Below are 24634 nucleotides of genomic sequence, written 5' to 3'. Positions count from 1 at the left end.
GGGATTGCAAAGAGTCAGACACAACTGAGTGGCTAAACAACAGCAACAATAATATAACAACAGCAACAAATAAGTTAGGTGGCAGAACAGTGCCCAATCCGTAGTGGACATGCTTGAATACAATCCTTATCCTAGGAGTAAGTTTGAGAAAGTATTCGTGTCAACTAAGCCGTGTTCTTTCATTTCCCCTCATGGAGACCCGTGTTTCTGCTGTCTTTTCTCCTCAGGTCCTTGCCTATACCCTCAGCTGTGTATGTACATCTGCGTTCAGTGCCGGCATCATTGAGGCAGTGGAGGCTGAGGAGATCATGAACAAGCTTCGACTGTTAGTGGACAACAGCCAGCAGGTGGAATTTCTGGTTATTTCTCTGTGGGTTTCAGGCTGCTTTGATGTCCTAGTTCTGATTTACTCTGAATTTGACTTTAATGAAGTATTTTTTGTGCCCAGAAATGAAAAATGTCTAATTCTTATCCACGGCTTTAGCCAGTATCTACAGACATCTTTTTCTCTCTTTATCCTCTATAGACACTTTTTTCTTTTTTGGTATGAGTATGAAAGTCTTTTTGCTCTCTCCAATTATTGCTCTGTATAAAATCTTCAAGCACATGGCTAGGGAATAGAAGAGTTATGTAAGGCTAGAGATAAAAATTCATAAAGATAAAAATACATAGAATAATCAAGTAAAACCTCCACAAATTCAAGGCAGACAATCTCTGCTCATGACTAAATATATAGGAAAATTTAGATTACTGCAATGTAAATGAAATACCCTTAAAATGTTCCCTCTGAAATATCAGTCAGCTTTCAAAAAGAAGAAAATTGTGACATAGGCTATGACGTGGATAACCTGGAGGGCATTATGTTGAGTGAAACAGGCCCATAGCAGGAAGACAAGCACTGCATGTTTCTGCTGATGTGAAGTACTCAGAGCAATCAGAAGTGTAGAGATAGAAAGTAGAATGGTGGTTGCCAGAGGCTGAGGCAGGAGCGATAGGGAATTAAAGTTTAATGGGTATAGAACTTCAGTTTTGCAAAATGAGAAAGGTTCTAAAGATGATTGGGAGTGATGGTCACACAGCTTTGTGAATGTACTTCATACCATTAACTGTTCACTTAAAATGGTTAAGATGGTAAATTTTATGTTATGCATATTTTGCCATAATTTTTTAAAGTTGGAGGGGGAACAATGCTGCTTCTGATTAGGCATGCTCTAGAATTTCCCTGTTTGTACTTTGTTTCCTTGGTTGGTTGTTTTTTAGATTTCTCCAAAGTCTTAATATTGGCCATTGTGGGTTATTACAGGATTCAGGCCAGGTGTTAAGCCTATGTTGTATTTTACTGTTATTATTTTATGGTTATAGGCCTATTGGCTTACATTCAGCATAGATTTTGCCTTGTAAATCAACAATACTTCAATACAAAAGTAATGTAAAAATCAGAAAAAAAGCATAGATCTTGCAAACACCAAAATGTAGAATTTTCATACGCTGTACTCACTGCAGGACTTTTTCTCCTCTTGTTTGGAGATTGACTAGGCTTGGGTGATTCACCTTGATATTTTCACTCTAACTGTCTTCTTAGAATTTGGATTGTGTTTGACCCAAGTCAATCACTAGTGCAGTGTTCTTTTCCTGAAATATACCACTCACTGAAACTGAATTCCTTACAATTAGGCTGCAATTTCTATTGCAAACTGGTCTAGATTTTTTAAATCTCTGATGTACAGATGGCAACAGAACATGTCTGTAGGAAAGGAGCCCCTCAAAGTGCTTGTTTTGCTGTACATGAACATTCTTGATCTGTGCCAGTCTTCTGTTTTCTCACTTCTTTTTAAAATTTATTTCTAACAGACTTCAGGTTTTGCCCTGGCGTTAGGAAACATCATTCACGGCTTGTCTGTGTGTGGACATGGAAAAGCTGAAGACTTGGGCAACAGATTGCTTCCGGCCTGGATCAAAACTGTCCTAACAGAGGTAGAAGGCACCTCCTGCATGTTATTTTATATTTTTATAAAGGAAAAAGAGCCACTTTATTGGACCATTTATAGGCGCTGCCATAAAAGCTTAACCATAAAATAGGCAGTATCAAATGAAAGAGACAATGTACTTTTAATGCCTTATGAATGATACATCCTGTTAACCATTGAATTTTTTTTTTTAAACTGGCTATTTTGTTAGTGTTTTAATTTTATAACAGCCCTGTGGTTTTGAAAACTAAAAAGTAGCAAGAAGCCACCTGGCATCTAACAACTTTAACTTGTTTACTTTATTCAAGTCTGCTGCCTTCCTCAGTTCAGTGATGTAGGTTGTGTTGACCCTACAAATTTTGTACCCTTTTGACCATTTGTTTCTCTGTGATATAATTCTTATCGAATTCAAACCCAAGGATTGTTCCCCCCTTGACATTTTCTGATGCTTTGTTTTCAGGGTGCTCCCACAATGCTTTGCTTGGCAGCTCTTCACGGCATGGTGGCCTTGGTAGGCTCCGAAGGGGATGTAATGCAGGTAAAAAAAAAAAAAAAAAAATGGGGGCGACACCTAAATGTGTGCATAGTCACAGCAGGGAGAGAATACCCAGTATCTCAGCATGCTAAGGAAGACCGATATATGCTCATGGTCATGGTTACACTGGGCTCTCTGGTGTCTTTATATATGCTCTTGGCCAAGAATTCTTTTTGTAGAAATGTGTTCCTTGTTTTATTTGGGTTATAGGAGTTAAACCTAGTCAACTTATATACTTTCCATAAAGTTCTCTGCCTGAGGAAAGCAAATGGATCCTAAGAAATATCAGAAATTTGAAATAGGAAACTCCACTTTGCATCTGTAATGTTTAAATATGTATCTATATAATTATGCTTTCTATAAACTTTAAAAGTTTCTAAAAACTTTAAAAGCTTTTCTACTGTAGACTTGAAAGAAAGTGAATGTGTTAGTCTCTCAGTAACGTCTGCCTCTTTGTGACCCCAAGAACTATAGTCCTCCAGGCTCCTCTGTCCATGGAATTCTCTAGGCAAGAGTACTGGAGTGGGTTGCTATTCCCTTCTCCAGGGGATCTTCCTGACCCAGGCACTGAATTCGAGTGTCCTGCATTGCAGGCAGATTCTTTACCTTCTGAACCACCAGGGAAGCCCATATGTATGTATAAATTTACAAGTAATTCTAAGGCATTCCTTTGTTCATACAGTAAAGGTTTATTAAGTGACTGCTACTTGCCACACTGAACTGGCCCTCAGTTCAGTTCAGTCGTTCAGTCGTGTCCGACTCTTTGCGACCCCATGAATCGCAGCATGCCAGGCCTCTCTGTTCATCACCATCTCCCAGAGTTCACTCAGACTCACGTCCATCGAGTCCGTGATGCCATCCAGCCATCTCATCCTCGGTCATCCCCTTCTCCTCCTGCCCCCAATCTCTCCCAGCATCAGAGTTTCTTCCATTGAGTCAACTCTTCGCATGAGGTGGCCAAAGTACTGGAGTTTCAGCTTTAGCATCATTCCTTCCAAAGAAATCCCAGGGCTGATCTCTTTCAGAATGGGCTGGTTGGATGTCCTTGCAGTCCAAGGGACTCTCAAGAGTCTTCTCCAACACCACAGTTCAAAAGCATCAATTCTTCGGCGCTCAGCCTTCTTCACAGTCCAACTCTCACATCCATACATGACCACAGGAAAAACCATAGCCTTGACTAGATGGACCTTAGTCAGCAAAGTAATGTCTCTGCTTTTGAATATGCTATCTAGGTTGGTTATAACTTTTCTTCCAAGGAGTAAGCGTCTTTTAATTTCATGGCTGCAGTCACCATCTGCAGTGATTCTGGAGCCCAAAAAAATAAAGTCTGACACTGTTTCCACTGTTTCCCCATCTGTTTCCCATGAAGTGATGGGACGATGCCATGATCTTCGTTTTCTGAATGTTGAGCTGGCCCTAGGATATCAGTAATTTAATAAAACATGGATCTTGCCCTCAAGGAGCTCACGGTTTTTGTTTTTGAAATATAAAGACATAAGTTATTCCATCGGAGAAGGCAGTGGCACCCCACTCCAGTACTCTTGCCTGGAAAATCCCAGGGACGGGGGAGCCTGGTGGGCTGCCGTCTATGGGGTCTCACAGAGTCGGACACGACTGAAGTGACTTAGAAGAAGAAGAAGAAGTTATTCCATAGCTTAGATGTTGACAACTCATACGGTGGGAGTATCATTATCTACTTTTTTGAATGGTTATTTCTCCTTTTTCTTTCAGCTGAAGTCAGAAGCCATCCAGTCCTCTCAGTCTCAAGGCAGACTTAATGAAGTCATTAGAACTTTAACTCAGGTGAGAAGACTTTCAAATCCTTAAGTGGAATTTCAAATCCTTTCAAATCCTTATTCCCCTTTGTTGTCTTTTTCTCTCTCATGATACAAACTGTCTTACATAGAAAACGGGGAAATCTCTGGTTATTCATGGTGAGTTCCAGGGGCAGTGGAAAACTGCTTAGGGCCCTGTATTTGCTGACCAACATGCACCACTTCTGGAAAAAAAGAAAGCTGGAATTATTGAGTTAACTTAAGTTGCTTTGGTTTCTCTTAAAAATTAAAACCTGACCCTGCAAAGAATGTCAGGCCCTCTGGACAAGGAAAAATAGAAGGCAGTCAAAGGGTAGGGCAGATAGTTAAGCTGAATGGTCAAGAGGCACTAGTTCAGATGTCGCTAAAAGTATTTGGGTGAATAATTGTCAGAGTTATTCTTGGCTAAAGAATAAAAATGTCCATCTGCTTAGAAATGATTTTATATTTTCAGATTTTTGTTTAAAACGTCATGACATTCATTGAATGGAAGAAGCTAAAAAAATATCACTGAGGCTCCTCACACGTGGAAGCAGCTGCTACTCACACGTGGTCATATTTCTTTATAAGCGTTCTTATTTTCTCTGCATAGTTGCATTCTTACCACGTGTAGAGCTTTGTGTCCTAGGCTTTCACCTGGCATACTTGTTTGTCTTTTTTGTGTGTGTGTAAAATATAGCTGGTTATAATACTCACCACATGAAGGAGTTATAGTCATTCATGCCTTTGAAAGCAAACAAATCCTGGAACAGAAGAAACTGTCTTTTGCATGTATGAATGTAAATATTCTCGAAAAATTCCTGAGACTTAAATTGCTATAACTTGGGTAACAAAATCTATAAGTGAAAAATATTATTTAAAAGATTGTATTATGAATGGTAAAATATAATAGAGCACTGTTTAAAGAAGGGAACCAAATAATATCTCCTCTACTTTTACACCTATTTCAGTCCTAAGCAACTATCATTTTGGATTTTCTTTTCCCGTTTTTTGGAAACTCCTTCAGACCAGTCTGACTCAGTGAAATCTGAGACAATCACTGATCCCTTCTGTCGTGACCGATAGATTCATTCATTCTTTCATTCAGCAGCACTTATCGATCACCTCTATGTCCCACGTTTAGTGTACCACACAGAGGAGAGTACATCTTGTCATAGAACTTCTCATTTACCAGCCAAGCTACCACCTCATAAAAGATTAGCAACCTTCTGTGTGTGGCCTTTTATTGAGTGGAATTTGTATCTTGCCCATCGTTGAACTGTTGACATTTCATTCATAGGTCATCAGTGTGTCTGGGGTGATTGGTCTTCAGTCAAATGCCATCTGGCTTCTAGGACATCTTCATCTGTCTACTCTGTCCTCAAATCAAAGTCGAACCTCGGGTAAGATTGGAGTCATAGACCACGGGAGCTGGAAGGCGGGGTGCTGACGTGGGGCCATCTACTTTCTTAAGAGCATTAATTTTCACAGCCACCCTCGGGGCTGCGTGTTACTGTCCCTCTTTTACGTCAGAGGAAGATGGACCATGGAGAAGTCTCCTGACTTGCCCAGGGTTACGCAGCAGTTAAGTGGGAAATACACGGTTTGATATCAGATCTGTCAGCCACCAAAGCCTGTGCTCTTTGCACTCTCCCTCTCTTCCTTCCTTAGAGATCAGTTTAGATGTTGGGTCTAACACCGTATTCTACAAAGAACCTAAGACTCAGAAAGATCACATGACATAGGTACAAGCTTAGTGAGAAATCCAGAAACTAGGAATCAGATCCCTGAAGCCTGGAACAGAGTTCTTTTTACTTGCTTAGATGTAATCTAGTTTGCCTAACATTCGTATTTCATTAAAAGACTCTTCATATGGCTGGAGTTCTTCTGGCCCCTGCATTGAGAAAAGACTTGAGGTAAGTGCTTTTAAAGATGTGCATCTCCTTGGCCTTGGAATTAAAATCCTAGGTCTTAATGCAACAAGATTTTTTCCATTTCTATTGCTTTTTAATAAAAGCAATAAAAATTTTTGCAGTTCCCACGTGCTTAATTTATGTATGTACTTGGAGATTTTCTGGGGAAGACATCGGTGTAATACACTGGGACCTATATCTGTTCCTTGCTCTTTATAGAATTTTGACCACTGGCTCCCTTGGACTCAGGCCAGGGAGGTTTAGGTACCAAAGATTCCTCATTAAAACCTAGTTTTACATATCCCCTGACAGGAAGTCTACCGACAGCATTACCAGAAACGTGGGCCACTGTTTCCCTGTAATTACTATTTCCCTGCCTTCAGTCACTCCTTGGCTATAGAAATAGGGCATGGTTCCACAGCATTCCCCACATAATGAGCTTTATACATTTAAAAGCTGTCATACTGTGAAGTGAAGTGAAGGTTGCTCAGTTGTGTCCAACTCTTTGCAACCACATGGACTGTAGACTGCCAGGCTCCCCTGTCCATGGAATTCTCCCTTCTGTCCATGGAATTCTCCAGGCAAGAATTCTGGAGTGGGCAAGAATACTGCTGTTCCCTTCTCCAGGGGATCTTCCTAACCCAGGGATTGAACACAGGTCTCCCACATTGCAGGCAGATTCTTTACCAGGGAAGCCCAAGGATACTGGAGAGGGTAGCCTATCCCTTCTCCAGGGGATCTTCCCAGCCCAGGAATCGAACCAGGGTCTCCTGCATTGTAGGTGGATTCTTTACCAACTGAGATACCAGAGAAGCTGTCATATTGAAACTGGAAGAAGAAAATAAAAACACTGTCATATTGGAAACCCTTGGTAATGCTAGTCCTGAAGGACAGTGGTCTCTCAATGTCCTGGTAAAAGTAGCATGTTTATGTCAGGCTTTTGCTTTTTTTACATAGGCTTGTCATTGTTATGCTATGGGCTACATAGTCTGGCCCACATATATTCAAGGTCAGTTGTAGTGAATCATCTTACACTCAGGTTCTTTGGAGCAAAATGACTGTGTGTCTGGAAAAGTACAACTGCTCATTTCTGATGGAATTTTCCAGTGGAGCCATCTATCCCAGTAAAAACCATCTCATGAAACCATATGGGGAACCAGGAGGAAAAGAATCTAGGAAACTCCCAGGATTAGCATAAATGTCACTGCTTTGCTATTTCAGGTCAGCAGGCACATCTGGTTTTTTGTATGTGTTGGTCACATAGAGATCCCGGTTTCATGAAATAAGAGTGGCTAGCATTAATACTAATGGATGTATTTCCATGGTTCATGCATCTAACTCAGGATGCCCTTGATAGCCCATAGAATGGTAGTCTCAGCTTAGAAGTCCGGCTTAGGACTCCTTGCTGACACAGAGGAGGTCACTGGATTGGAGTTCATTGATATGTCAAAGTGGAAAAGGGTATTGTGGTTTTTTTTTTTTTTTAAACACTTCAGTACAATTTTCGCCTTCTATGGTTTTTTCCAGCCCCTCCCAGATCTACCACCATTTTAGATTTGCTTGCATAGTCTCAGTGATTACTTCAAGGCCAGCCACTTAATCTAATAGAATTAGTTGCAACCACAGAGTGCTGTTCTGAGATTAATGGCATAAACATCTCCGCTTTGTCTCCAGGTTGATATGGCAGCATGAGAGCATTATCTTTCCTTCATTAGTCCTGCCAGGTTCATGGTTAATTTGATCATTTTCTGTCTCCACAGTGCCTACTGACTACAGCTATTTGCCTGAAAGCAGTTTTATTAGAGCAGCCATTGGCTTCTTCGTTACAGGAGGAAAAAAAGGCAAGTGAGCACATTTCTTGAACTCTTTCTTTCTACCTGTTAAGTTTGTATGCCCTAAGCTTGCTTCTGTAGATTAAACAGTACAAATCTGAAAGGGTGAATCATTCCCCCTGCCAGATCATCTTTGCAGTAGAGCTGATTAGGAGACCAATTACGAAATAAGTGATACACAAACATACATACTGTGTATCCTCCTGAAATTACCAGTCTAATAGCTAATCTTCCTTTTGGCCATTTCAAAAGTATAAGTGCGCATTACTTTTATTGTCAGTTTCAAGCGAGTGTGACCTAAAAAGAGAAAACACACGCTTGTATTACAGGACCTGACTTGGAGGTAGGTCTTCTTGAACTTTGTGTGATCACTCTATGTTGTTGGAATCACTGGCTCTGGTTCTTAATTTTAGCTTGTGTTCTTTTTCTTTGCAATAATGCCTTTGTGATTCTTTGTTGCTGCCACCAACAACCGACAGAGATTTAGTGTTTTTGTTTTTAACTGGAGCCAAAATAATCCCACATAAATTTTTAAGTAAATGCGTGTTAATGCTACACATCCATAAATTTATGCTTTGAGGAAAAAATGGATCCAAACTGAGTGTGTTGTGGCTCAGGAACCAGTTTTATGCAATGTCCTTCCATTGATGTTTTGCTAGTTTCATTCTTCGTTGGGCTGATTGTGTCAGTCTGGGCAAAACCGATGCCTGTATTACAACAAATTCATCCAGATTTTAGGGGAAAAGTCTTTAAACAAATTAAAATGCAGACATCTAGAGGAAGAAAATTTGATTAATGGAGGTCATGGAGGAATAAAATCATACCATTGGAAGGGACGTTAGAGGTCATGTTTGATGTCTAAGTTTCTACTGGGTACAGTAATCCCTGGAGCTTCCAAGTTATAAACTACTTTCATAGCTTGGACATAAATTCCCTTAGTTTCCGGAGTTCCAGAAATTGTGCTGTTATCCTAGAGCTGTGAGGATGCTAACTTGCTTTTCATATCTTCAGTAAAAGTTGGTATAATGTTACATCATTGTCACACAAGATATGTGTATATATGATCATGCCCTTTATCACACATAATATGGAGTTGTTTATATATTGCCATAAAGTAAGTCTTTTTAAAGTAGATATTGTAGCAGAGATGTCTCCATTAGTAGGAAATTGAATTCTTACTAAAGGAACATCTAAAATTTCCATGGCTAGAATAATTCTAGGAACATATATTTTTGCTCTAGTTTTTTGTTGGCTTGTTTTTGTTAGTTTGCTCACTGATATTTTATAAACTTTTAAAATGATGCTAATGTGAGATTTTTCCATGATATATTTCTTATTAGATCTTATTAGATTCTTAAACCAAATGAAACACAGACTCCTTTTCTAGTGACTAAAGTCTCCTTTTGCTCCCTAGATTCATATTTCTTAGCAGAAGTGAATTTTCTCTGAATCTTGTGGAAAATTCTTGATAAAATGTAACATTTTTATGATTGGTCTGTCATGATACAATAGGAAATATTCTGTTCCAAAACTGAAAAACATCAGGTGAAACTGACATCAGAAATGTTATGTAAAATCTTGCTATTAAAGCTATTTGAAGACAAGTAAATGAAGTATTTAAAAAATGCCTTATTACCAATCAGATTTTTGGCATTTTCAGGTTGTGGGAGAGGGCTGCCTTTTTGTCAGGTTTCCTGACTAGATTCCAAGGAAAATCTATTCAGCCTTACACATTACTAATGATGACCCCAGAGGAGTGGGGGCCGTGGGAGGCTGACCTCCGCCTCGGAAGCCCATTTACAAAGACAAAACCAGACCCTGCTCTGTGGGTCTAAATGGGATGGCCAAACGCGGAGGTGTGCATGCAAACGAGTGTTTTCTTCTTCAATATGCCCGGCTCATTTGAATTTTAATAACTCCCTTCTGAAGCAGCTTTTGAGTTTAAATGTCTGGATGTCACTCATCAGAGCCCAGTGGGGCTGCTGATAGGAAGGATGACAACTTTGGTGAACTCTTTTGAGGAAGAAATGGCTTGAAAGAATAAAAATCATGCTTGGCATAGGCAAAAGGGAGAAAACTTTCAGGATAGCATGGCTCCATTGCCTCTGTGTGCCATTTAATAACTTAGGAGAGGAAGAACCGTGTTACACATTATCCTTGATCCACACGTATGCCGGGATGAGATTGGATGAAATGATCTCTGTTTTAACCAATCAGATCTGAGACAGTGAATATATTAGTCTGCATTCTCGTGTTTAGGACTTTTCGCATTTTAGATGCCCACTTTAATACTCATACGATAGAACATACCAGATGTTCATAGTATCCATTCCTTCACATAGGCCTACATTTTTAAAACCATGCCAAATAGATAAAATTCCTTCCATTTTTGAAAGACTTCAGTTAATAGTTTTGAATATAACTGGTTTTTTGCTATACTCTGTAACATTTTCTTTTCTTCCCTAATAGTCCCACCTCCTGGCAGATGTAATATTGCTTAACCTTTGTCATCATCATAATCTATTCCTATGGATATTTATTGACTGTGCTGGGCTTAAAATTTGCTTATAATCTAATTCCTCCTATTCTGGAATTATTTTTTTCTTCTTAAGGCCCTCTAAGTTTTGGCTCTTATTTTTCCTTCTTTCCTATTCATTTATTCTTTCTCCTGATTTCTGATATTTGTTTTTTCTCAACCTCAGAGTATATTCAGATTTCAAGATTTTTCCTAATTTTAAAATAAAACAGTTAAACTGTCTTAAAAGTACTTACTGAAAGTCATCATTTATTTTTGGTGATAATATTATATATTGGAGAAGGCAATGGCACCCCACTCCAGTACTCTTGCCTGGAAAATCCCATGGACAGAGGAGCCTGGTAGGCTGCAGTCCATGGGGTCACTAAGAGTCGGACACGACTGAGGGACTTCACTTTCACTTTTCACTTTCATGCATTGGAGAAGGAAATGGCAACCCCCTCCACTGTTCTTGCCTGGAGAATCCCAGGAACAGGGGAGCCTGGTGGGCTACCATCTATGGGGTCACACAGAGTCGGACACAACTGAAGAGACTTAGCAGCAATGTTATATATTTCTACCTAATAATTAAGGGGGACTTCCCTGGTGGTCCAGTGGCTAAGACTTCATGCTCGTGGCTCAGCTGGTAAAGAATCCGCCTGCAGTGAGAGAGACCTGTGTTCAGTCCCTGGGTTGGGAAGATCCCCTGGAGAAGGGAAAGGCTACCCACTCCAGTATTCTGGCCTAGAGAATTCCACAGACGGTATAGTTCATGGGGTCACAAAGAGTTGGACCTGACTGAGCAACTTCACTTTCACTAATAATTTAGGGTTATTTTCTTACCAATCTCTTGCTAGGGAATATGACTTTCCAAGAGTTTTCTGCTAGGCTTTAAAGTTTACAGTAAAAAGTATTACTTTAAGGAAAACATAATTAGATCCTTAAAATTAAGTCATTATGAATGGCATCTCCTTCTTGACATGGATTCACTGGCCAGTGATTTGAGTGCATAAGAGTCAGACTTGGACATAAACTATGAGTGGGTAGATTGTCGACTGACCATCTTTGGATTACTAGCATGAGATCTAACTGTTGATGAGTCTAACCGAAAGGACAGAATTAGTGAACTCCAAGTATGGAATAAATGATACAAGAAAGCTATCCTGTTTTTCTGTTGAAATTATAAAGTTGGTTACCAAAGCATATTATTATTAAATAGGTTAGTTTAGTAATAGCTTACCAATACAGTTCTTTTTATGAAGTTATTAGAAATGAGTACATGTGTATAACAGGCTTCCCAGGTGGCACTAGTGGTGAAGAATCTGCCTGCCAGCTCAGGAGACGCGAGTTCAATCCCCGAGTTGGGAAGATCCCCTGGAGGAGGAAATGGCAACCCGTCTAGGATTCTCACCTGGAAGATTCCATGGACAAAGGAGCCTGGCAGGCTACAGTCCATAGGGTCGTGAAGAGTCAGACACAACTGAGCAAAGCAACCTGTGTATAACATGAAGTTCAAAAACAGTATGAAGAAAAAGAAAGAATTCCCTGTAATCTCACCACCTAGAGATAGCCTCAACAGATATTCCAGTGTGTGTCCTCTAGCTGTGTGTGTGTTCAATTATATTGCATTATAAAAATGTAGATTATTTTATTGTCTTTTAAAATATATAACAAGTTTCCATGTAAATGGACATGATCACCACTAGTCTCCTACATAAGGAGGGTTGGGAAAGTATGAAGAGCATCGCTCTCTAGACTAGTGTTAATAGACTATGTTGGGAGAGTATTTAATTTCTATTTTTTGTTGTTGTAAACATCATAAAAATATTTGAAAGAGTAAACAATTATCCCATGGCTTTCAGCGTATGTTAGTTGCTCAGTTGTGTCTGAATCGAGACCCCATGGACTGTAGCCTGCCAGGCTCCTCTGTCCATAGAATTTTCCAGGCAAGAATACTGAAGTGGGTTGCCATTCCCTTCTCCAAGATAACTTCTTGACCCAGGGATCGAACCCAGGTCTCCTGCATTGCAGGCAGATTCTTTACCATCTGAGCCACCAGGGAAGCCCTTTCTAACAGCTATTATCATTTTAAGATTTTACCTTTCAATCTGTTGCTTTTATGTACAGACAATGTTTACATGTTTCCCAGTATACATATGCTTTGTATTCTTCTACTTAATATTGTATTGTAAACATTTCCCTATTTTCCATATATCCCCATAACTTTCATTTTTAAATGACTGACTGTAGAATGTTCTGCCAAGTTGATGAATCATAAATAACCCATTTCCTTATTGGTCATCTAAAATGTTTCCATAATAGAGAATATCTTTGTGAATGTACCATTCCTTAGGATAAATTCTCATCAATTTATAATTAGACTCTGAGGATGTGATGACTATAAGGATGGCATGGCCTCATTGCTCTTCAGAAGGATTGTATCAGGTTTCAGTACCTCAGCCCTGTATAAATATCATAGCAGCTTGTCATAGAGGTTAAAAGCTTGGGAGCCAGACTGCCTGGGTTCATAGCCCACTTATATGGCTTCTCAGCTGTGTCACTTCAGGCAAGCTGCTTAAGTCTGTAAGGCTCAATTGCTTCTGTAAAGTGAAAAAAATAATTGAATCTTCTTCCTAGAGTTTTTGTAAGGATTATGAGTTTATGAGTCATTTTATATAACAGTGCTTAGAAAACAAAGAATAACCCCTTTCTAGTTATCATATTACAAAGCAAACCTTCATTTAGATAAACAAATGACTATAATAAAAGCCAGGCAGGTATAAAATGATGCCTTAAGGCTAATTTGCATTCATTGTCAGAAGGAATGAACATTTTTGTATGTATTTACTGTTTGAGATGTGGTTTCTTTTTTTAATTAAATGTTAGACTTTCTTTTGGGGGCTCCCCAGATGGCTTAGCGGTAAAGAATGTGCCTGCCAATGCAGGAGACAACAGTAAATGCAGATTCAATCCCTGGGTCGCGAAGATCCCCTATAGCAGGAAATAGCAATCCACTCCAGTATTCTTGCCAGGATAATCCCATGGACAGGGAAGGCTGGCGGGCTACAGACCCTGGGGCTGCAAAGAGTCAAACCCGACTGAGCGCGCACACACGGGGAAGTACGTAACCCAACAAGCTACAAGTAAGAAAAAGAAAATTCCATTATCCCGTTTACATTTTTTTGTAGACTTTCTCATGTAAGGAAAAGCTGCCTGTCCTTCTTTCTGTGCTTTCTTGTCTTTCTTCTTCTTTCTTTCTGTCTGTCTGTCTTTCGATATGGACCACTAAACTCCTACTGTATTTAATTATTATTCATTATTTTAAATTGTCCTCAAATTGTTCCAGATTAGGTAAGAGCCTCTGACTCTTGTGTCCTTCTGAGATAACCTCATCATTCTTTGACTACATCCTTTTGTTTATGGCACACAAAGATGTTCTAGGTTCATCTTATTTTATCCTCAGACTTGTAGTAGCCTAAGAACTCACTAAACTGTCTTTTAGTGGAGAATGATAATTAGAAGTCAAGACCTGAGTACAAATTACTACATTGCTACTGAGTTCATCAGTGCTCCTAGGCCCTTTCAGTGGACACTTAGAAAATTTGTTCTCTCTCTTCTTCCCTCCCCTCCCTTCTCTTTCTCTCTCACATATGTCTGTATTTTCGTGTCTAGCTACGTGTGTTGAAAACCATGAGTTTACACCAGTATCTCCAAACCAGTATCACAGATTTCCTTCTGCATTTCCCTCTTCTTATTTGTAACCTCCTCTAGAGTTGTAAGAAACCCAGCTCCTGTTATTCTCAATATATTTGCCTGAGTCCTGCTAAACCTGCCTTTCTCTCTCGCGCGCCCTGATTTCCACTGGGCAGCCACCCTGCTTGGCAGCCTTCCTGGTGCTCACGGGCTCAGGGGTGTTTTTGTTTCTGGTAACACCAGATGACATAGTTGGTCCTAAGACAGAACATCCTACCAACTCCTGTATCTGATTGAACCATCAGAATCACCAACTATTGTCAACAGCTATCTTGATTAGCAATATAGACAGAGGATGAGATGGTTGGATGGCATCACCCGATTTAATGGACATGAGTTTGAGCAAACTCCGGGAGTTGGTGATGGACAGGGAAGCCTGGCATGCTGCAGTCCATGGGGTCACAAAGAGTCAGACATGACTGAGTGACTGAACTGAACTGTACTGATCTTGATTATATAGTGGTTCCTGGCAAGGGGCTTAGCATCTGCAAAAAATATGCCTGCTGTCTTCATATTGTCTACCTGTGTTTCCTAAGGCCTTTTCTAGAAAAATCCTGCTCATCCTTTCCATCTTGTTTTAAACATCCTTTCCTCAGTGGAAGGCGAGGGAGGGTTCCCAGATGTTCCCAGATAGGTAGAGATTTGCTGTGTGATCCATTCCTTTATGTTCTTTGTAGTGCTTTACATATGTGTAATTATCTGCTTAATTATTCTCGATTCTTTGTTTAAAGTCCATCTTTCCCATTAGACTGTAATTTCCTCAAGGGCAGGAAGAGCTTCTGTGTTTAATCCTAAATGCTTAGTATAGAGTACTTGGCATATTAACAGTTTTCAAATATCTGTTGTTCTGCTTTAATCATGTATACACACACACACACACACACACACACACACACATTTCTTCTAAACAGTGCTAAAGATGGAGAAGGTAAAGATATAGCCACACTATATAAGTGACATCATGCCGGTGATGGAGCATAGACACACCAGCAACTGTTAGCCTGCTTGTTACCAGACTTTTCCTATAAGGGTTACGCATGTGCATTATAGCATTGAGATCGGATCCTCTGTGTAGCCAAAGTATGTGTGATAATGGGTCCTGTTGTAATGCATTATGTTCGGATATGCCATTTATATCAGGGTTCTTTGAAGCTGTCAACTGGGTGCAGGATTTAAAGCAACTTTGTACCCAGATTTTAAAACATCTGGATCCTTTTAACAAATACTGTTGGGCCTTTTGAGTTCCAAATCCATTGTCTATAAAGCATTCCAGTATTGCTTTTTATCTGAGGCACTTGTGTGAAAGACGGAGCTCTGTAATAAGGGAGCTGATCATTCCCATACCCTACGTATGGATTCTTGTGTCTGATGCGGATGATCTCTGGGGAGAGAACCATGTGACTCTGTTCTCCCGTTTTAGGGCCACCTCTCTCTCCATACCTCCCCCCACATGCTTAGAACTACCAGGTGTTTTCTCCATTCCTAACATCTACCATAATGTCTTTCATTCCAGTTAGTGTCAGAATTAGTTACCTGTAAATATAGTGAAAAATTCTGTGTGATTCGAGCTCTGTTGGTCCATGCTAATTCTCTGCTTTTTTGAAAAGATGTATTGCATGATAGCACTTACTGGATATTCTGTGCTCCTTTTGACAAGTTCTGCTTGTTTCTGACACTTGCTTGTATATTGTTTTGTTTGTTTGTCAGTTGCTCAGTCTGACTGAGTTGCTCAGTTAGTCAGGTCTGACTCTGCCATCCCATGGACTGTGACCCACCAGGCTCCTCTGTCCATGGAATTCTCCAGGCCAGAATACAGGAGTGGGTTGCCCTTTCCTTCTCCAGGGGATCTTTCCGACCCAGAGGTTGAACCCACGTCTCCCACATTGCAGGCAGACTCTTTACCATCTGAGCCACTGAAAGGTTGTTACTGAACCATGAAAGACACTGGGATTCTTGGCCTCCAGAGGAGAAGAATTCAATTCAGGGCCAGAGATGAGGCTGACTTTTATTAAAGTCACTTTTATTAAAGTGTCAAGTATAGATATCTTCCCTTGGAGATTAGTCGGTAAAGAATGTGCCTGCAATACAGGAGACTTGGGTTCAATTCCTGGGTTGGGAAGATCCCCTGGAGAAGGGAATGGCAACCCACTCCAGTATTCTTACCTGGAGAATCCCTGTGGACAGAGGAGCCTGGCAGGCTATAGTCCATGGGGTCGCAAGAGTCAGACACCACTTAGCGACTAAACTACCACCAAAGTATAAAACAGATAGAGAAAGCTTCTGACATAGACATCAGAAGGGGGCAGAAAGTGCCCTCCTGCTAGTCTTTAGATGGATCTTATATAGCTACCAGCAAGCTGTTAATTATAGAAAGGAGATTTCTCAAAACTGAGAGTGGCACCAGGCCCCTCACCCACAACGTGCATTTTGAGATAACACTGGCACCAGGTGAGTCATCCCAGGCCATAAAATGATTACATTAGGAGAACAATGTGTGAGTAAAACATACAGGTTTGTCAAATAGGTTCAGAATCTTAGGTGGAACCGACTTGAAAGAGTCTAGGGTAAATACATAGTTCATTAACATAGGTTAAGACAAACATTTCCATAAGAAAAACACATTGGTTAGCTCAAGGTTTGAGAAAAGTTCAGGTGGAGCCAGGTGTCATCATGGCAACAAAGAATTTTAAGATATACCTCTTTTTAAATTTGTATCAGTTCAGTCGCTCAGTCGTGTCCGACTCTTTGCGACCCCATGAATCGCAGCACACCAGGCCTCCCTGTCCATCACCAACTCCTGGAGTTTACTCAAACTCATGTCCATCGAGTCGGTGATGCCATCCAGCCATCTCATCCTCTGTCATCCCTTCTCCTCCTGCCCCCAATCCCTCCCAGCATCAGGGTCTTTTTCCAATGAGTCAGCTCTTCACATCAGGTGGCCAAAGTATTGGAGTTTCAGCTTCAGAATCAGTCCTTCCAAAGAACACCCAGCACTGATCTCCTTTAGGATGGACTGGTTGGATCTCCTTGCAGTCCAAGGGACTCTCAAGAGTCTTCTCCAACACCACAGTTCAAAAGCATCAATTCTTCAGCGCTCAGCTTTCTTCACAGTCCAACTCTCACATCCATACATGACCACTAGAAAAACCATAGCCTTGACTATATGGACCTTTGTTGGCAAAGTAATGTCTCTGCTTTTTAATATGCTGTCTAGGTTGGTCATAACTTCCTTCTAAGGAGTAAGCGTCTTTTAATTTCATGGCTGCAATCACCATCTGCAGTGATTTTGGAGCCCCCAAAAATAAAGTCTGACACTGTTTCCACTGTTTCCCCATCTATTTCCCATGAAGTGATGGGACCAGATGCCATGATCTTCGTTTTCTGAATGTTGAACTTTGAGCCAACTTTTTCACTCTCTTCTTTCACTTTTATCAAGAGGCTTTTTAGTTCCTCTTCACTTTCTGCCATAAGGGTGGTGTCATCTGCATATCTGAGGTTATTGATATTTCTCCTGGCAATCTTGATTCCAGCTTGTGCTTCTTCCAGCCCAGCGTTTCTCATGATGTACTCTGCATAGAAGTTAAATTTGTATAGAGAAGGGGAAAAAATTCAACACTTGTTGGTTTCCTCCTGCTAATTAAGAGAGATAAGAAATATCAGGCTTGCAGCCTGTTTCCTCCATTTGGGGACCACTGGCCTTCCTGTCTGTTACCCTCTCACCACCAGGGAACCTTGTATATTAGGTCAGTTCTAAAGAGTATAGAAACAACATACCAAGTGTATAGATAGTAATGTGCAGGTGAACGTTCTATTGTCCTGTCAAGGGAGAGCTCGTTGTCTAAGCAATAAGTGAAGTGAAGTGAAAGTTGCTCAGTCGTGTCCAACCTTTGCGACCCCATGGACTATACAGTCCATGGAATTATCTAGGCCAGAATACTGGAGCAGGTAGCCTTTCCCTTCTCCAGGGGATCTTCCCAACCCAGAGATCAAACCCAGGTCTCCCACATTGCAGGGGGATTTTTTACCAGCTGAGCCACAAGGGAAGCCCCTAAACAATAAAGGAGCTAAAAATAGTCATATTTCACATTGAGTCCTGGTTTAGAGGACAGGTTTAATATCTTCCCTGATTCTCTAGATCCTCTGGAAACCACAAATTTCCTAGTGAATTCTGTAGAAGGAACTGGGATAGTTTTATATAATTATAAAAACACTTGATCTGAGAAAAAAATATAATAGAAATCTGCTTATGAATTAAAAGATTTCCAGTATAGAACTGGATTTATGTGCTTAGTAGGAGAGAAGAATAATTCTGTGCCCAGATTGGCACTATACTATCTGCCAATTCATCAGACTATTTCTGTGAATTGTGAGCCAAAAGTCCCCCAAAAGGCATCTTAAATTTTGTTGTTGTTATTGTTGTTTTGTGAAATCAAAGACCCCAATTTGCAGCCGACTCTGTGTGTGGACAGTCACCACGTGTTTGTAATCAGTATAGAGTTATGGGAATACCCAACCAGGTAATTCCTATCACAGCATTTTTTCTAATCACGCCTGATTTTTCCTTGTCTGTCCGTCCTCTCACTAGAATGTCGGCTCCGTGGTGACCTCTTCTGCCATGTTCAGCACAGTTTCCGCTGTCTGGTAGCTGGTAGATCCTTCGTTGAATAAGTGAATGTGTTTGCGAATATATTTACTTCTTCTTGGTTAGAAATTCTTCTCCTTGTAATGGCAATAGTTAACTCCTTGATAGTATCTCCTGTACTCCTAGTATTACATCACGAGGTGGAGGAGAAATGAAGCTTTAGTTGCTGGTAACACAGCATGGAAGAGTGGCAGGTATGTTGAGCTTTTAACATTTTCAAAAAGCAAAAAAGTGTTTGTTGGCAGGGAGGAAAACAGCACTGGAAAGCACACTACTAATTTTACCTTCCCAAGTCAGCAGAGGCAAAGATAAGGAGGTTTGTTGGCAACTACTAAGAAAACATGCTGATCCTTGAGATAGCTGAAGTTCTAAAACATCAGAGAAAGGCCTGGCTTAGAAGGATGGGTTCACTAGTCATCGATGCATAAGCAGTCTGTGACTCTATGAGTAGAAGAGCGTAGGCAGTGATAGGAATTATGTCACAGTGCTTTTTATTATAGAAAACAGTGACTCGCTTCAAATGACTCAGTATTTACTGCAAGGATTCATAGGTTTCTCAGAAATATAAGGACAGATACTATTCACAACCCTCAGAGCATCAGAGGCAGAAAGATATCAGGCATCAAGACTTCATCTTGCTCTTTCTGTCTACCTTGCCAGGGCTGCGTCGTATCATGGATCCTGCCTTTCATCCCAAAGACTGCTTCATCCCTTTCTCTTCTTTTGTGTTTGTGTGTGTGTGCTGAAATACATAACATAAAATTTACCATTGTAACCATTTTAAAGTCTACAATTCAGTGGCACTTAGTACATTCACAATATTATACAACTGTTACCAGTATCAAATTGCAGAGCAATGTTCATCACCCCCAATCCAATTTATTTTTTTCCTTTTGCTGCTCATGTTTTTGGTCATTCCTAAGAATCCATGACCAGATCAATAGACTTATCTTTATGTTTTCTTCTAAGAGTTTTATAGTTTCTTGTATTATCACTGATCTACTTTAAGTTTGTTTCTCTGTATGGTATTAGTATTAGTAGGGATCCAGCTTCATTATTCGGAGAAGGCAATGGCAGTACTCCAGTACTCTTGCCTGGAAAATCCCATGGGCAGAGGAGCCTGGTAGGCTACAGTCCATGGGGTCGCTAAGAGTCAGATACAACTGAGCGACTTGACTTTCACTTTTCACTTTCATGCATTGGAGAAGGAAATGGCAACCCACTCCAGTGTTCTTGCCTGGAGAACCCCAGGGACTGTGGAGCCTGGTGGGCTGCGGTCTGTGGGATCGCACAGAGTCCACACGACTGAAGTGACTTAGCAGTAGCAGCTTCATTATTTGCATGTGAATATCCGGTCATCCCAGCAGTGTTTGTTGAAGAGACACCTTCTTTCTTCTATTGAGTGGTCTTAGCACCCTTGTCAAAAATCAATTAACCATAAATGTTTGGGTTTATTTCTGGCCTCCCAATTCATTTTTAATATATGTCTAACCTTAGATTTGCCAGTACCACACTGTTTTGATTACTATAGCTGTGTGGTAAGTTTTGAAATCGGTATGTGTGTGAGTCCTTTTTCTTTTTTGAAATTGTTTTGACTATTGGGGCCCTCTTTGCAATCTCATATAAATTTGACAATCAGCTTTTCCATTTCTGCAAAAAAAAAAAAAAGTTGTTGAAATCCTATAAGTATTGAGTCTGTAGACAGCTTTCATCTAGGTTATCAAATTTGTTGGCATAGGACTTGTCTACATAGAGCCTCCAGCATTTCACAAAAGGTGGTCCAGACTTTCCTGCCACAGCACTGTTCAAGCAGCCTTCTCCACTGAGTTTCTGCTCAGATGAGCCACGACTCCCTGTATTCATCTGTTTGACTCTCTGGTTTTGGAGACAGCATCTTGCCCTGTGCTTTTCCCTTTCTTAAGGATCCAAGAGAGTTGTTGATTCTTCAGTCTGTTTAGCTTTTTACATTTATAATAGAGTGGTAATTGCCAAGCTCTTACATGTAGAACTGAAAACCAAAAGTCCCCCTTTTTTTTAACTTTTTTAAAGTATAAAAAACATAAAATTTACCATCATAACCATTTTTAAGAATACATTTATATAGGGTTACACTATATTCACATCATTGTGAAACTAATCTCTGGAATGTTTTTATCTTGCAAAACTGAAACTTTGTACCCATTGAGCAAGAACTACCCTTTCTTCCTTTCCTCATCCTGGTAACCACCATTCTACCCTCCCTGTCTGTTAATTTGACTATTCTACTTGCTGGATTTAAGTGGAATCATAGCATTTGGAAGAAAAGCTATGATCAACCTAGACACCATATTAAAAAGCAGAGACATTACTTTGCCAACCAAGGTCCATCTAGTCAAAGCCATGGTCTTCCAGTAGTCATGTATGGATGTGAAAGTTAAAAGCTGAGCACCAAAGAATTGATGCTTTTGAACTGTGGTGTTCGAAAGGAATGGGCTTCCCTGATAGCTTCCCTGATTCCCAGTTGGTAAAGAATCTGATTATATTGCGGGAGACCTGGATTGGAAAGATCCCCTGGAGAGGGGAAAGGCTACCCACTCCAGTATTCTGACCTAGGAATTCCATACAGTTCATGGGGTTCCAAAGAGTCGGACACAACTGAGCAACTTTCACTTTCACTCCATGTTTTTCGCTTGGAGAAGACTCTTGAGAGTCCCTTGGGCTGCAAGGAGATCAAACCAGTCAATCCTAAAGGAAATCGGTACTAAATATTCATTGCAAGGACTGAGGCTGATGCTGAAGCTCCAATACTTTGGCCACCTGAGGCGAAGAACTGGCTCATTGGAAAAGACCCTGATGATGGGAAACATTGAAGGCAGGAGGAGAAGGGGACGACAGAGGATGAGATGGTTGGATGGCATCACCGACTCCTTGGACATGAGTTTGAGCAAGCTCCGGGAGTTGGTGATGGACAGGGAAGCCTGGCGTGCTGCAGTCCATGGGGTCACAAAGAGTCGGACACGACTGAGCAACTGAACTGATACAGCATTTGTCTTATTGCGACTGGTTTATCTCACTTAGCATAGGGTCCTCAAAGTTGAGGACACATTGTAGCATATAACAGCATTTCTTTTCTTTTCAAAGTTGAATACTATTCTACTGTATGTATATATCACATTTTATTTATACACTTATCCATCAATGGACATTTGGGTTGCTCTTGGCTATTGTGAATAGTACAAATATAAGCATACAAATGTCTCTTTGAAAGTCTACTTTGTATTTTGGAAGTGGGATTGCTACGTTATAAGGTAGGTCTATTTTAATTTTCTGAGAAGTCATCTTACTGTTTTCCATCATGGTTCTTTTGTTTTATAATCCCACCAAAAGCATATAAGGGTTCTAGTTTCCTCACACTCTTGCCAACACTTGTTATTTTTTTCTTTTCATTCTTTTTTTTCCCAAATAGTAGCCATCCTAATATGTATAAGGTGATATTGTGGTTTTGCTTTGCATTTTTGATGACTAGTAATGTTGAGCATCTTTTCATATCTCTTTTGGCCATTTGTGTACCATCTTTGGGAAAATGTCTATTCAAACTCTGTCCATTTTTGTATGTTTCTCTTTTTCCCTATGCTTCTCATTTCTTCCATTATTTGACCTTTTGTTGATCTGTTTCTGGTTCTGCTTCTCCCAGTTTTTCAACTTCTACTAATTGTTCTGCGTTTCTTGCTGATTATGCATACACCACCCGCTTCTCTAGGCTCCTTTTGTAGCTAGTTTTCCTTCGCTGACTGCCCCACCTCTGTTTCTCGCTTTTCCAGGGTCTGCTGATTCTGCTGCTTTTTCTGCCTTAGCGTCTCCTTTTCCCATGCCTTTCCTTTACACAGCTGGTTTTCTTTTTGCTGACACTGTCCCCACTTCCGTTTCTCCACTTCTCATGGTCTGCTGATTCTGCTGCGTATCCTGCCTCTGCTTCTTCTTTTGCCTGTGTTTCTCCTTTTCCCAGGCTTCTCCTTTCAGCAGCTATTTCTCTTTTGGTGGCTCTACCACCACTTCTGCTTTCCCACTTTTCATCGTCTACTGATTCTGAATCTTCTGCCTCTGCTTCTCCTGTTCTCCCGCACTCCTCCTTTCCCGTGCTTCTCCTTTCGGCAGCTGTTTCCATTTTTGCTGACTCTGTCCCCTCTTCTGCTTTCCCGCTTTTCATGGTCTGCTGAGTCCGCTGCTTGTTCTGACTCTGCTTCTCCTTTTCTCATGCTTCTCCTTTCAGCAGCTGTTTCTCTTTCTGTGACTCTGTCCCCACTTCTGCTTTCCCACTTCTCATGATCTACTAATTCTGATGCTTGTTCTGCCTCTGCTTCTCCTTTCCCATGCTTCTCCTTTCCCGTGCTTCTCCATTTCCCATGCTCCTCCTTTCCCGTGCTTCTCCTTTCGGCAGCTGTTTCCATTTTTGCTGACTCTGTCCCCTCTTCCGCTTTCCCACTTCTCATGGTCTGCTGAGTCTGCTGCTTGTTCTGACTCTGCTCCTCCTTTCCCGTGCTTCTCCTTTCAGCAGCTGTTTCTCTTTCTGTGACTCTGTCCCCACTTCTGCTTTCCCACTTTTCATGATCTACTAATTCTGATGCTTCTCCTTTCCCGTGCTTCTCCTTTCCCGTGCTTCTCCTTTCCCGTGCTTCTCCTTTCAGCAGCTGTTTCTCTTTCTGTGACTCTGTCCCCACTTCTGCTTTCCCACTTTTCATGATCTACTAATTCTGATGCTTCTCCTTTCCCGTGCTTCTCCTTTCGGCAGCTGTTTCCGTTTTTGCTGACTCTGTCCCCGCTTCCGCCTTCCCGCTTTGCATGGTCTGCTGAGTCCGCTGCTTGTTCTGACTCTGCTTCTCCTTTCCCATGCTCCTCTTTCAGCAGCTGTTTCTCTTTTGCTGACTCTGTGCCCACTTCTGCTTTCCCACTTTTCAGATTCTGCTGATTTAGCTGCATTCTTGCCTCTGCTTCTCCTTTCTCTTGCACTTTCCCTTTTCCCACACTTCTTTCTGTAGCTCTTTTTCCTCCTGCTGGCCCTGCCCCGGTCCTGGCTTTCCCCTTTGCAGTGTCTGCTGCTGCTTTGTCTTCTGAGTCCACCCCTGCTTCCCCACCCCCCTTCGTTAATTCCGCTTTTCTTTGTGCTAATGCTGATTTGCCTTCTGCCTATATTGATCCTGCGGCTGCTTTTACTTCTTCTTGGTCTCCTGGTTTTTCATACATCATTTCTGACCTCCTTGTAACTTCACTTCATGATCCTCACTGGCTACTCCAACCTTGGCTTTACTTTATGGCTCCACTCAAAACTGCTAGAGCATCTGATTTTTTCAATTTCAAATTACCTCCCACCTGAAAAAAAATTTCTTTTTTTAGAGAATATATCACTAAAGTCATGGTGCTGTGTCTTAAGTAGCTGGTTAAACTATGGATTAGCTATTTTGTTATGTTCACCTGTGGAGCCGTCAGCCACGGCACAAGCTGAGGAGAAGCAGCAGCGAAGAGTGCATGGGACAGAGTGGAACCATTTAGAGCCACAGAGACTGAAGTAACCCTTATCCTGAGAAGGGGATAGACCTGAGTGGCAGTAATTATCTCCTCTTCTGGAAGAAGATTAAAGAATGAGTCAGAGATAAAGCAGTAACATAGAATAAGTTACTCTTTTTAGGAAATTCAATGAAAAGATATGC

General features: G+C 40.9%; 1 protein-coding gene across 3 annotated transcripts in view; it reads left to right on the top strand.

Annotated features, from left to right (window-relative positions):
* The window catches only part of FOCAD (focadhesin), a 298794-nt gene that overhangs the window by 252400 nt on the left and 21760 nt on the right, over positions 1–24634 (top strand). For all 3 annotated transcript variants that reach the window (XM_018051909.1, XM_018051910.1, XM_018051911.1), the window contains 6 exons: positions 228–347; positions 1852–1974; positions 2428–2505; positions 4234–4305; positions 5596–5698; positions 7969–8049. In XM_018051909.1, coding sequence (XP_017907398.1) covers positions 228–347; positions 1852–1974; positions 2428–2505; positions 4234–4305; positions 5596–5698; positions 7969–8049 — 577 coding nt within the window. The remainder of the gene's footprint in view (positions 1–227; positions 348–1851; positions 1975–2427; positions 2506–4233; positions 4306–5595; positions 5699–7968; positions 8050–24634) is intronic.

This window comes from Capra hircus, chromosome 8, assembly GCF_001704415.2.
Source record: "Capra hircus breed San Clemente chromosome 8, ASM170441v1, whole genome shotgun sequence".
Classification (NCBI taxonomy): Eukaryota; Metazoa; Chordata; class Mammalia; order Artiodactyla; family Bovidae; genus Capra; species Capra hircus.
The sequence above is the reverse complement of the archived record's forward strand: the minus strand, read 5'-3'. Positions and strand labels throughout refer to the sequence as shown.